General features: G+C 38.6%; 1 protein-coding gene across 8 annotated transcripts in view; it reads right to left on the bottom strand.

Annotated features, from left to right (window-relative positions):
* Window positions 1-14,662, bottom strand: part of DGKI (diacylglycerol kinase iota) — a 201,466-nt gene that overhangs the window by 70,882 nt on the left and 115,922 nt on the right. For 6 of the 8 annotated variants that reach the window (XM_064420908.1, XM_064420900.1, XM_064420904.1 and 3 more), the window contains 6 exons: window positions 12,500-12,555; window positions 11,558-11,620; window positions 11,255-11,328; window positions 9,887-9,998; window positions 7,284-7,483; window positions 3,823-3,885 (listed from right to left, as the gene is read on the bottom strand). In XM_064420908.1, the coding sequence (XP_064276978.1) occupies window positions 3,823-3,885; window positions 7,284-7,483; window positions 9,887-9,998; window positions 11,255-11,328; window positions 11,558-11,620; window positions 12,500-12,555 (568 nt within the window). The remainder of the gene's footprint in view (window positions 1-3,822; window positions 3,886-7,283; window positions 7,484-9,886; window positions 9,999-11,254; window positions 11,329-11,557; window positions 11,621-12,499; window positions 12,556-14,662) is intronic. The other 2 variants (XM_064420902.1, XM_064420907.1) reach the window with 1 other exon arrangement.

The raw sequence follows: 14,662 nt of genomic DNA, 5'->3' as shown, positions 1-14,662 counted from the left end.
TGAGTAAAAAAAATCAGTCTTTTAGGGGATGTTTGCAGTGACAGTGAATGATTAATGAATTACCTGTCTCCTAGAGAAGAAATAAACATGAAAAATTAATTAAGTATTCTGGTGTTTATAACAATTGGAAAGAGGAAAGCAGTAGCCAAAAGAGAAAAATTAATTCACCTTACTTTCAAGATCACATTGACAGAGCATGGAAATGATGCATTAAAAATAAGTTTCTGACAGCATCTATCTACTGGAAATATAAGAACTGCCACAACATAGCAGACTCATTCAGTCTCTTCTATGAACAAATTTCAACGCTTCACAAAAGTTATCTATTATTTTAAGGTGAAGCTCTTGCTAAGCTCTTTACTTAAAAAAAACCCAAACAAATACCCTTGAAATTATAAGCTCTACCACATATTTTTTTCTCTCATTTAGGAATGAATTTAGCTAGATTGTCATATATATGAGCAGCCATGTCATAGAGGGCTGGACCAAAGGACTTCTCCCCTTGGTTAGGAGAAGCATTGGAAAGAAAACATAAACTGCACAGATGGACAAGAATTTCATGATAGAACAAAATAGTATAATAATAATAATAATAGATATTGTAATAATAATAATAACAATAGTAATGATAAGTGGGGGGCAGAGAGAATTACAAATAAGAGAGAAAATTATACAAAAGCTCACCACACAGCATATCCCCAAACAGCACTCAGACCCCTGCCAGGTAACTTCTCCAATTTACATACTGGGCATGACCTTCTCCGGTGTGAAACATCCCTTGGCCAGTTTGTGTCAGCTTACCTGGCCTCACTCTCTCCCAGCATTGAGTGCAGCTCCTCAGCAGCAGTGTAAGACACTGAAAATAGTGTTTCCTTAGCATAAACACTACTTAGCAATAGCCAAAATATTATTCTTGCCATAAATCCAAAAAACAGTTCTGTACAGCTACTAGGGAGAAAATCAGCCATGTCACAGCCAAAATCAAAGCATGAGAGTTATCCCATATAAGCCAGGTTAACCCAAATGTAGTAAATTCTTTGGTACTTTTTTATCTCACAATTTCTTCAGCAAACATTTGGCTTTGTAGAGCTAACCCACAGAGACACTTGAAGTACAGACACATTCTGAAGTTCCCAGTAGACTCCTGGAACCTACTTTTCTTCTCCTGTATGCTAGCTGTGGTTCTCTCACACTTCACCCTTCCAAGCACAGTGGGTTCTCCATAAGTAATAATCCCTCTAAATAGAATTATAGAATTTTTTGGGTTGGAAGGGACCTTAAAGATCACTTAGTTCCAGCTCCCCTGCCATGGGCAGGGATACCTTTCACAAGACCAGGTTATTCAAAGCCCCATCCAAACCTGGCCTTGAATACCTCCAGGGATGGGACACCCACAGCTTCTCTGGGCAACCTGTTCCAGCACCTCACCATAAAGAATTTTTTCCTAATATCTAATCCAAACCTACTCACTTTCATTTTAAAATGACTTGTCATTACAGGCTCTTGTAAATGGTCCTTCTCCATATTTCTTGTAGGCTCCCCTCAGGTACTGGAAGGCCACAATTAGGTTACCCCAAAGATTCTGTTCTCCGGGTTGAACACAAACAATCCCAATTCTTTCAGCCTTTCCTCATAGGAGAGATGCTCAATCCTTCTAATTGCCTTGGGGGCCGTCTGCTGAACTCACTCCAACAGGTCAACATCCTTGCCATGGTGGGGACCCTGGAGCTGGAGGCAGCACTACAGGTGAGGTCTCACACAAGCAGAATAGAGGGGCAGAATCACCTCCCTGGACCTGCTGGCCATGCTGCTTCAGCTGCCGCTCAATTTATGGTTGGCTTTCTGGGCTGCCAGGGAACACAGGACAGCTTCACTTTCAGAAACCCACGTGTTAAACAGGAAAAAATAATGAAGACATGAGGAGACTCGATTCCCTATAAATCATGTTTCAGAAAAAAAGAAGATCTCTCTAAGCATTTTCATCCTTAACTCTGCATTTGGAGAATAGTTCACATTCTACCACCTTTTCCCTTAAACCTTGCCTCCTGCTGTTTATGAGACTCTCCTCTTATAGACAGTAACTATATCAGCTTGAGAAAGTTGATTTTGTTTGGCATTTGAACCTCTAAAAGCAAAAATATTATTTTCTCTTACCCTTTGGTTATTCACACAGGTTTTATACACATACTCTGCCACAATCATTACCACAAACTCCATAAAGGAGTAGTATTTACCAATAGTGATATTTGTATTTTCATTTATGTAGATTTTGTAATTGAAAAAATAATTACGGCCTACCCAGAGTGTTTATTTCACTTTTAGAAGAGCTGTAGGATCTACACAAGTAAATAACTTATTTTTCTATGGTAATTTTCAGCATGAACCACCCAAGAAAAATGTACTCTCACATATGCATCTTCTCATCTCTGAACATTCAGCAGAAAAATGCAAATTTTCACCTTCCTTTTAAAAGACCCTCAAAAATATGCTTGTATTTACTTACACACCCTTGTATAAGCATTTGCAATGGATCATACTGCAGTTCTACTGTCTCTGCAAAAACCCACATGAGCCTAATAAATTGGCTGTCCCAAATTCCCATGCATTTCCTGCTGCAAAAATCCTGACATTTATCTAAGACAGGGTATAATCCATCACCAGGTCTCAGTAGGATCTGCCCTGCTGTTCAGTACTAACTGGAACTCTGTCTTCTTCTGTGTTGTTCAACAAAAAAAACCACAAAGCAATATTTGAATCTCAAAGCCATCGTAATCCACATCATATTTCTATGTTACCTCATGGGTTCTTATTTTAATTTGCCAGACACATTAATTGGCAGCCCCAGTGCAGCAGCATGTTTAATCTATTTTCACAGATTTTAAGATAGAGAACAACTTTGACTTTCAAATTAGTTTGCAAGTCTTTCTCTTCCTGCTTTATTCTGACAGATTATATCAAATGGGACATTAAAATGAACTGCATCAAAACTTTGAGGTTATTTTCCAAGGGATATCTCTGACCTTGGAAATAGTACTCATTCTCTTAGGCACACAGCTCAATGTTCTGTGTAAGAAATAAGGGTTACCTCAACTTTTTTCTAGAGGCTGATTCAGATGCTGAATTGGTGAGGCAAGTTGGTTTCATTACTTTATGCTTTCATTACTTTATGCTTTCATTACTTTCTGCTTCAGCAGAATACAGCAGACTGGACCCATGGAAAAGGCACACCGAAATGAAAATCTTTCCTTTTTCCAAAATAACAGTAAAACACTTTGAGCTTTCCAAAATTTCGCAGAATCACAGAATGGTTGAAGCTGAAAGAGACCTCTAGAGGTCAGCTGGTGCAAACCCCAAGCAGGACCACCTAGAGCAGGCTATCCAGTACCATGTCCAGGCAGGGTTTGACTATGACTAAAGATGAAGATTCCACAACCTCTCTTGGCAATCTGTGCCAGTGCTCTGTCAGCCTTTTGATAAAAAGCTTTTTTTTTTTCCTCATGTTCAGAGGAAACCTCCTGTTTTGGATTGAAAAGATCTCATGCAAATTCTTTCCAGGAATGATGCCTGGCATTAAACCTCAGGTGTGCCTGTTGTCGTGAATGTTTGGAGAGCTGGCTCATGGCTGAACCTGATCACCACCACCAGATATGTCATGCTCACCTTACTTGGCTACTGTGGAACTGTGCCCATCAGTCATGCTGTCATCTGAGCTCCCTCTTTCCATCTGCCATTGGGTTTTACTGCCCCATCTCTCAGTTGAACGACACAGGATAAAAACAAAAGACTGGAACTTTTAGAATAGAAAAAAAGCCAGATACTCACACAGTGAAGGAATCAGGGGGAGCCGAGACTCTCCTCAGGTCAGCAGACTGCACTTTATGGATACTATAAGGCAGCAGGAAATGAGTGGCCAGGAGAAAAACAGCACACGGTGAGGACAGACAAGAAAAAAAGGTGAGAGAGAGAGGAGGAGTGGAAGAGAAGAAAGAAAAAGACACACAACATTTAAACAGAAACAAAAGGAATGTGTCACATAAAAGTTGAATGAAGGGCCATGCAGAGCTCTGAGCTCACATTAGGAAGCTAAGAGCAGCTGAAGACATGCAAATGGAGAAAATCACTGCTATGTGGCACACAGGAGCTTTCTAAAGCTACAAGTGAGGAGCAGTGGCAAGCTCAGCACATGAACATACAAGACAAGGGATCCCAGAATTCCTTCCACAGGCACTGAAAAATTTCAAAGCAACTTGACTTTGGAAGCAGGTCCAGAAATGCAAACAAACATCAAAGCTGAGCTCCAGATGGACTGAATTTTCTCCAAGGGTTGACCAACCAATTACTGTTTAAGGAAAAAATACGCTTACTGGAGATTTTGTATCTACAATGACAAGATGCTGTTTCCATTCCTCTTGCTCATACCTTAGGGAAACTTGCCTTTTATTAATATTCACCTTTAGTGTTTATATTCACCTTAGAGTTTATATTCAAATGATCCCTTTCTTTTTCTTGAATGTCTCAAATATATTTTATCTAAAAAGTTGTTTTATCTTCACAGACTCTTCTTTCTCTTCCATTATGCGGGATGCTCTCCCTCAAGCCAAACTAAAAGTCAGTGAGAGCAAAATCCATTTTGCAATTCAGAAAGTGTTCATTAACTGAAACTTACTGGGGAATATACTATGCAGGAGTTTCTAATCAGAAAATTATTCCTGGAAAAGCTGAACCACAGTTTCTCTTTTTATTCCCCATAATTTTTGGTGTAGCTCACAACAGCCAGATTCTTGGATCAGTCACAGAAAACCAAGCTGTGTTGTCTCTTTCACATGCTACTGTGATCAATAGTGGAGAACAGGAATGAGAACTTAGCCAACAAGTGTTTCAAGGAGAAAAAAAAAGAAAAAGAAAAAAAAACACAGAAAAAAGATGATCAGGACAAAAAAATACAGAAACAGTGTAAGACTTCTTCAAGTTTAGTCTTCTTCTACTCACTCCTACTTTTTATCTGGCAATAATGTCAAAGCTGACAATAATAACAATTCTGCATTTTTGTGACCAAGATAATTTTCTAATTGCTTTTCTGGCAAGGAGCTCAAGAAGAGCTGTCTAGTAATTAAAGATAGCTCCAGACCTGATGACTTATCTCACACATCTGACATTTAAATGATAGTCATTAAACAACCCTTCATCTATCATGTTCAATTCAATACCAGGCTTTCTGGGAGATTCCAACAGAACAAGGAATTATATCCTAGAGATCAAGCTAAGAAAAATAGATAAACATAGTTAATTACAAATTTCTTCACTTATGCAATACTACCAATCAGCATCATATTGAATGAACCTCTAACAATACTAATATGTTTCCTAGATTTTAACCTTTAACAAGTCATTTACTTTTTATCACAGTAGAAGAAGATTCAAGTCCTCTCTCCCTTCTTTTTAACACCTCAGAGTGAACATACTCAGATATATATAGAAATAGATGTAAATATCTACACACACAGTTTCTGATATGTGAAGCTGAGACTACAGTTCCTGACAGATCATTTGCATTTTCCCAAGACAAAGATCTGCAAAAAAATATGTCAGCCAAATCAAAGGACTCTGACAGCAATTTAGTGTACCATGGCACATTTAAATCAAGCTAAACCACTAATAGTATCCCCTTGATAACTGGTATATACTACAGATCTGTATTTCTCTACCACAGTTTAAATTCAGATCTAAAAATCCAAACCTAACCCATGCTAATTATCAGTTTGAAATACCATGAATTCTCTTTTTACGTTTGCATTAGTGTCCTTCAGTGCAAAAAAAAGATGTCCCAGGGCTGCCCTTTACATTCACTGAAGATTGAGGAGTTGTGGTTGGGTGAAATTGAGCACTGCTGCCCATAGTCAAGAGTCTGCTATTCTCTGCTCAAGAAAGATGAGTATACTTTATAGGTTTTCCAGGCAAATAGAAATTGCACATTAGAGAAATGGGTTTCTACTGCAATTTAAAGCATTAGTCTCAGTAAGAGGACAGAGTGCTAAACTGAACAGGAACATGTTGAAAGTAACCAGGGTGGCTTTGACTACATTAATAGATTGACAGCCAGGGGATGACAAAAAACTCTTAAGGGCCGGAGTCAAAGTTTGAAGTAAAGCAGGATCTTTCTCTAGGTATACAGCTGTATACTTTTAAGATAGCTGAAGAGAAAAGGTGTATCTAAGACCTTGTCCTTTTTTTTCCAGTTATATGAGTTAGTCTTTTGGAAGGTATTACATCTCTTCACAGAACTTGCCTCACCATTACAATTGCAACAGCAAAATTCCCCCACCCATTTCCCCAGACATATTGAAGCCTTGATGCATGAGTGTTTGAATTAAATGTAGATCTTTAATAACTTTGGGGCATTAGTTTTTATTTTGGATAAGGGACAGACTGTTTTGCTTCACAGTTGGAATATTTGATGAAAAACAGCAAAGTCCCTTGCAACACTCGTTTTAGCAGCAATAAAGACCTATACAAGGATTACAATAATACCCTCTACAAAATAATCTAAGTAATTTTATTGGATGGCCACTTTCATAGGCCAAAATTTGACTATTTAGGTTTCTTCTGATTAAATTGTATCTGCAGTGCTTGTAATAAAGTTTAATCATGAAAAGGAATGTTAGTCCTGTGTATTTCCCTTCACAAGCTACTAGTTTCCAATCTCAGCTTTTCTCTAGTCATATTTACAATACTCATTTCTCATTTGGATTTCTATACTGGAGAAAGATTTCCTACAAAGTACAAACAGTTCTTTCAGGACATTCAAATCTTTCTCCATAGACTCTGCCAGGCAGCATGGGCTCACAGCAGAGACTGAAATATGTCCTGATGAGTTCTTGATTATGGCAATTTCTTACAGGGTCTTCAATGCAGCTTAAAAAGCAGATCAATAAAGCTGAGAAACTAAATCAAAAAAACTTCAAGGGCAAATGGCATACATATGCAGAACCATCAGAAGCCAAGGGGCACACTGCCAAGCCTGCAGAAACCTCTCTAAATAAATAAATACATAACATAAAGATAGAACACCAGTCTAAAAGCAAGACAGGGGTAACTCAGAAGATAAAGAGTAAAAGAAAGTCAGGTAAGTATTTACAATAGAGTGAAAAGGGACTTCAGAAGATGTGATTTTTTTAAATTTATTTTTCAAATGCGCTGAGAGTCCAGTACATGCAAAATCCATGACGGAATATGCTGCCCCACACAGGCCTCCTGCCGTTAGGACATGCACATGTGCAACTCACTCATTCAGCAAAGGCATGGACGTTCTCCTCTTGCTTTTCTGCACCATGTTGGCTTGGTTCCTCAGGGAGATGCGGATGAGGGAGGGAGCCAGCCGACAGGGCTCGCCGTCCACTTGCATGGGGATAGACTTGTACGTCAAAAGCGTCACCTCCCGGCACTGGTGCAACCGCTCTCCGTGGCCACCCACCTGGAGAGCAGCCTGCAAACAACAAACAAAATACACAAACAAACAAAACACCAAGCAGGGAAAAGATAGCTCAGAACAGAGGCAGCTGAGGCAGCTAACAAATCCAATTTGTTGCCTTTCACTTTGCTGGCAGCATCACTTTGCTGGCAGCATCCATTACACAGTACTCCATTCCTAAGCTATTCTGAAAGAGCACAATGAAAGTGTTTTCACCCCAAAACTGCCAAGCATCAAGCAGATATCTAACCACATGCATTATCGGACTCATCCTCTATATATACACACGTGTGCACACACAAATTAATAACTGTGCTCATTCTTAAAGCTTTCAATTTGCTTTGGTTGGTTTGTTTTTACAATAACAGTCATGCTAATAATTATTTGCTCTTTAAAACAACATCCCTAATTAGATACATCTGCGAGACAGAAAAATTATTTCCTCTTCCTGAACAGAATGGTCCTTAATATGAATTAGTAAATTTAAGTTTTTTATTATGAAAGCTTACACATCAAGTCAACCTCAGCATTAGACAGGCTGAAAAGAGCAAACAGAAGGACCTTGTTAAAACAATTAAATATCATGTTAAAGAATTCACTTCAAAGAAATTAAGCAAGGAAGACAATAAGCAGATCCTTCAAGTCCTAGGCAGACATGTTTGGGCAGAAATGTATTTTTTTAATGAATATGACTATTATGTGACAATTCACTCTCATCTCTCAGATGCAGAAAAAAATTCTCAAAATAATGCAATGCTAACAGAGAACAGTGTAAACACAAGTCAAGGCCTGTGCACTTAATATGATGGATCAATTGACAATATGATCAATAATATAATAATGCTTTTTATAAAGTAGTTCTTTTGTTTGGTTTCACAGACCTGCTTAGGTACAACAAGCACATCTGAGACAAGGCAAGTTAGGATTATATCAATGCAGTCTAGGGTTATAATCATTCTTCAGCATCACAACCAAAATACACCTGTAGACCCACAATTCTCAACTAGGCTTCTTTTAAAGAGAAACAGAAGCTCAAAGGGTCCTACTTCTTAAATTCAGCCCTAACTAAAATTGTTGGTAGCTTTTGAGATCTATCCACCTCCATTGACTAGAACTGTGTTAGTGGCAAAAACAAAAAAAAAAAATCTTCTGACTGAAAATTGTCAGTTTGTACATGCTAAAGTTTGACAGCATTTTCAAAAACATGTCCTAAACTCCTCTTCACTTTTATTCCACAAGAATCTACTAGGCTAAAAAATAAATTTTTTTCTTGTGGGTTATTTCCCTAATCCACTGGTCATAAAAAAAAAAAAAAAAGAAAAAAAAAGTCCAGGAAGGTATCCTTAACTCAGAAAAAATTTTAATGGAAAGATTGACCAAGACTGCCTTTTGCTTACTTTGAAGATTAGATTTGACTGACTTACTCTTTGAGGAAACAAACACAATTATCATGGGTATTTACTGAAAGTGATATGGACTGCGAGCAGGTCACATAACAAGGGGTTTAGCTAAAACAGGCTCATCTATCTTTGTCTTAAACTAGCTTACATGAGACAGCAGCAACAAAGGCCTACAGGTATGGAGCTAAGTGTGAGCTATAGAAACTTGACAGCAAGTCCAGTTGTGAGCCTTCTGCTGGGCACACTAAGCCCAAGCTGCAGTGCCTTAGGTAGACTGGTGTTAGCATGGAGAAAATTGCCAACTCTGGCTGCATTTAACCACTCCCTGAAGACACTGTCACAGTGTTTGGCCACTGCCATAGCAGGATACCAGGGCATTTAGAGTAAGATTGCTTTTATGGTATCTCAGTTTTAGTTCACTTTAAAGATGGCATTGGAAGAAAGTGCACTGACATATTAAAATTGTTGGCTGAATTTCCTTTTTCTAGCAGAATAAAAAGGAGATATAAAATTCACTCAAGAAATACTAATAAAGTCTTCCACAGCTATTACTAAAGTTTCACAAGACTTTTGGTGAGCATACAGAAACTATATGTCCATATAAGTTTATATTATATTTCATATTTATATACCATCTACACTTAAAAATATTTTTAATACCATAGAATGAAATATAAAAGCCAAAGAGAGAAAGCAGTGTTTATTTGATTATAGAACATTGCCACAGCAAAATCATGACTTCATGTTCCTTATCATACTGCTCTTACTGTAATAATCTTGCCATTTAACTTCAGAGCACTGCACATGCAAATCAGCATATTTTGGAAGTAATACTTTTTATTAGTAAATAACACTTCTCTTATTAGAAAATAATTATTTAGCTCTGCCATTTAACAGCAGAGCACGCTTTGGCCTTATCTATGGGGAAACACATCTGTTTTTCAGTAACAAGGAGTATTTTGCACTCTGCAGTGTTGCCCACAGAGCTCTCCCAGCCTGGCAGCACCCCTGTACTCACCAGCGAGGCCATGGTGAACCCAATGACTTCGATGTAGCCATCGTCGTGACGCTGGGGCTCAAAGTCTCTGTGGTCACCAGGGTTCCCCCAGGGCATTGTGCCAGCACAATACCTATAGAGAGAGGTTTGGAGAGCCAGTTGGAGAAAGCAGCTTGTCCTGATGGGTCCTGACTAGTAGCTTTTTAGCCTCTTCGTTTTGTTCCCAAGATGATACAACACCCTCAGATGTACTCATCATAAACATTACCAGGTTCCTCTCTGAGAGGAAAATGGGAAAACATCAGGAAATAGGTCCTAGAGCAGCAGCACACCCTATTTGCTTTGATTCCTGCTGGTAAGCTGTTGAGCCATAAAGCTGTTTTGCCCCTCTTTCCCCTCTCCCTGCTAGCTCAGCACAAGGAATGCAAAATGTTGCATAGTTTGAGGAGGCAGGGAGACATAAGCAGGAACAGATACAGCTGTGGCATGTCTCTACCATCAGAGAATAGATCTAAAAGTGATCTGAAAGGGATAGAAGGGGAACTTTGAAGAGATGAAAACAAGTCACCCCTTCTTCAAAACTTGCAGTGCAGGACTCAAAATATTAAGTGCTTGGGACTGCTTGTGCAAAGTAGGAGGTTGTCTAAAGCAATGGTCTCCAAAGTGGGGTGCATGCAAGAAAACTCCACAACTGACAAGACAATTAGAGCGTATTAAGAAAACGATTACTTTTACTTTCAATAAGAAAGCAAACATTAAAAACATACATATTGTTTGTAATACTAGAATAGAGGTACATGTATATAATTTATAAATATACATATATTGACGTGGTGCTTAAAAGCTTTTTTCTGACAGAAATGCACAATCAAATTAAGTTTGGAGACTACTGTTCTAGAGAACAGGATACCAACAACTTTTGATAACTCAGCTTTATTTTTGTTAAGGACACCTTGTAACATGTTAAAAACTGACTTCTTTCAGCAGTTTGGTATTCCTTAACTACTAAAATATTTGTCCTTCCCCTCTCTCCATTTCTGTCCCCTCCTCCCCCTTTCCTTTTTTTCCACACTTGGACTCTATTTAAGCACAAGACCAGATATCTGTCCCTTTAATTACTTGTTTGCATGTTAGATGCACAGCTTTTCAAAGTGTATTTGTTAAGCATTTCTATTGTATCAGGATATTTAACTTTTGGAATGGTTTTGCTGCACCCTGAACTCTGATGCCATTCTGCATAGCTCATTAACAGCATTATAATGAGCCAGCTCTCAATGAGGTGGGAAAATGCTTCCTGTACATTCATCCAGCCTATGAAAACTGTTAGGTGTCTTTTGAAAACTATTGTTATTTTTCTTGCATAACTTGAAGAATCTGTCTTGAGCTTACCTGGGTATGTTTAAAAACACTATACACTGGAACTTCAGCTCCTGGATCTTTGGAGTCAGGTCTGTACCATCACACTACAAAGCCAAAGTGACAGAGCACAGAGAAATTGCTGAATGGAGCCACAGACAAGAGAAGTGTTGCTGCTTTGTAACAACTTTCCCAAGACTTTCCTTGGAATGTGTTGCAAATGTCATGCTCAAAACTGAAAAGTAACAGAGCCATTAAACTCTCACCTCATTCTCTCTCCAAACCTCCACCTCCACCCCCTTCCCACAATATTATAACACAATTTCTTATACTCACCACAACTTTAACATGTTTGGATAAATCTCTCGAGCTTCTTTGCAGAAAGTCTGTAAAGGCTGCCTGCAACAGAAATCAGTGCAGGAACTGTCAGCACTTCCACTCTTTTTTCTCAGTTCTTATCCCTCCACAGAGCTAATTACCAAAATGCCCTCCTTTGGTCAAACTTACTCTCTCAGAAGACATTATTGATTTTTTTGTTGTTGTTGTTTTTGTTTTAAATTGTGATAGTTCTGCTTTTGGGAGCTTAATTGAAAAAAAGTCCTTGGACCCCCAAGTTCAATGGTATCCTGAGCCATTAAGCACAATTCTTGCTTACGTACTTATTTCCATATTTAAGGCACATGGGTGTTATCATCTAGAAATACCTTATATGTCATTCATTATCAAACTAGTGTTTACTCTTAATGGCTTTAGAATGAAGTGTTGTCCATTTCCCTCCTGAATGCACAGGAGCCATTATATGGGAAATTATATGTGCATATTCACCCACCATTAATCACTCCAAATATCTGATTTGTGCCCTGCACTACCCACCACCCTACAACCAAGACTGCTCCTCAAAGCTACAAAGATGAAGGCCAAAATATTGGGAATTCCTCTAGGAAAGTCAGTGTCAGTGCAGTTCTGGGGCCCTGAAAGAAGCAGAGCAGTGCCTTGAGAAGCTTATGAGCCAGAAGCAGAGGGACCAAGATATGACCAGGACTGTGTCCAAAGGAGTGGCACTTTTCTCACCTGCCCAGCTCTGTACAATAAGAGTACCCCAGGCTCTTTTCTACAGACACCTGTGTGTGGCCAGAAACAGCATGAGTGCACTTGAAATTGTAACAGGCAGAATAAACTGGCATAAGTTCCTGATGTGAGAAAGTGAGGGGGAAGGTAATTAAGAAGGCATTCAAGCAACTAAGTTAACATCATTCTGTAAGACAAATCTCAACTTACCCCAGCATAAAACATTTTATTTCTAAATCGGCTGTTGAATTTCTCTGGATTTGCTTCTGTGAAAGGATGAAAAATAAAAGTATGAACACCTAATAAAACAAGTAGAATTCATCATACCTTCACATTCCCTGCCAGCACTACAGTGCTTTCAGTGTATCACTCATAGAAAATATTACCATAAATATGTTTTCTGTGTGAGTCCCCCATCTGTGCCTTTCTCTGCTATCAGATTTCAAACACTGGTATTGAATCCTTCCCTTTTCTTGCAGAGAGTGGAAATATAGCAAAGAGGTAACAAGAATTCAATCAGTTAATTTAACACCTCTCAGACTATTCATCTTATGATAGAATAGAATAGAATTTTAATACTTCTTTTTCTAACAATGGAGAACAAATGTGTAAGAATTATTAGAAATTTATGAAACAATAATTCATGTTTTGAACCAGGAGTAAACCATTAGTAAATTACAAGATTAAATAGCCCCTAAATTCTGATGTGTTAAAGAGTTACTAAGGAATAGGCATTTTTACCCAAATATTTCTGCAGAAAAAAATTTAAAAAGGGAAAAAGATAGTTACTCTAAAACCTATTTAGAAACGGGTTTCATTTTTATTAGTCTCCAAGAGATGGAGAATTTTAAGTCTAGTAGTAATGTACCTCTAATGGTTAATTATTCTGACTGTTAATGTAAATGTGGCGGTTTCCAATCTTGAATTTTTCAGTCTTCAGCTGCCAGCTGCTAAATCTTGTTATACTTCCCTGTCAGATTAAAGAGCCTTCAACTATCAGATATCTTCTCCTCAAGTAAATACTCATAGGCACTGATTAAATAGCCTCTTAACTTTCTTTCCAATAAGCTAAATGGAGTTCCCTTAATCTCCCAATATAAGGCACATTTGCCAGAATACAGTTCATTCTTGAGCCTCCTTGCAAACTGCTTTCCTTGTTTGTGACATCTAGAGATTCTAGAAGCAGCCCTTCTTACCCTGTGTTCAGTGTTGGTGCCAACTATTCACCCTGGCTCATTGATTCTCTAGAGAAAACATCAAACTACCAAGGCAGTCCTTCTGGCTAAAGCATCACATTAGTGTGGACACATCAAAATTACCTCTCAAATGACCACTTAAAACAATACTTCCAGGTCTCTTGAAAGCCACTACTTCTCACAAAATTTGGCTCCATTTTGCAAGAATGAGCTGCTTGAGGTTTCTGATTTGCTTGTTGGCTCAGTTACTATGTCTGTTGCTGTGTCACAGGTGATTCAAAATCAGTCACTTCTACTTCAAACAATGAATTTAACTGCATAAGTCAATCTCCTCTCACTTATTGAGCTCACAGCTCTTTGCAGAGAGTCTCAACACCCCATGCTAAGCAGCAGAAGGCTTCTGGAGACTTAGTGCCTGTGCTGCACGTTCTCTCATGTGAGTATCCCTAATGGCTCCAGACAGCAGACACCCCAGCACAGGACCTTACATGGATCTTATGACAAATACCCCCACTAACTAAAGCCCCAGTTTAGAACAGGAAAAGGAACCTTTCTGATGTCAGGGACTCAGCAGTCCCTCTACCTATTGGTCCTACTTCTGCCAACACAGACGAGCACAGGTAGGGAGGAAGGACTCTGTGAAGTAAAATACAGCCTTAAGCTGATTAGAATATGTAAATTATTGAGTGCATATCCCAGGCTCACTCCATCCTCACCATTCCTAAACCATCAAAGAAATAGAAAAATGGAATGTGTTGGACTCTGTCTGTGTGCAGTGGGAAAGTTTCCTGTAGATGAACTGTCCTGCACAGCTGAGGGATCAAAAGTAAATTGCATCTTCCATGCTCTACCAAAGCATAAGGATAACAATGGAGGAAGTTGGAAAGAGCCAGTGCCCAGAACACTCCCCAAAAAAGCAAAGCGAAATGCATCAGGCTTGGATCCAACCCTCAAGTCTCAATCTGATTAGTCAGAAGAAAAGTGTAGAGGTTGGCAAGGAAAAGGCCACATTAATATATAGGTTCCTCTGAGACACTGCAATCACTGCTTATTCTAAATAGAAGAGCTGACCAATATCTACTGCTTAAAGTTTCCCATTGGCTGACAGCTTATATCAATTTATCTTTGGTTTTCAGGCATTATATTAATTTGTTTTAATACTATATGTGATTACAAT

The sequence above is a fragment of the Passer domesticus genome, chromosome 5 (assembly GCF_036417665.1).
Source record: "Passer domesticus isolate bPasDom1 chromosome 5, bPasDom1.hap1, whole genome shotgun sequence".
NCBI classification, from domain to species: domain Eukaryota; kingdom Metazoa; phylum Chordata; class Aves; order Passeriformes; family Passeridae; genus Passer; species Passer domesticus.
Note: the sequence above shows the minus strand (reverse complement) of the source record. Positions and strands in the feature narration are given on the sequence as shown.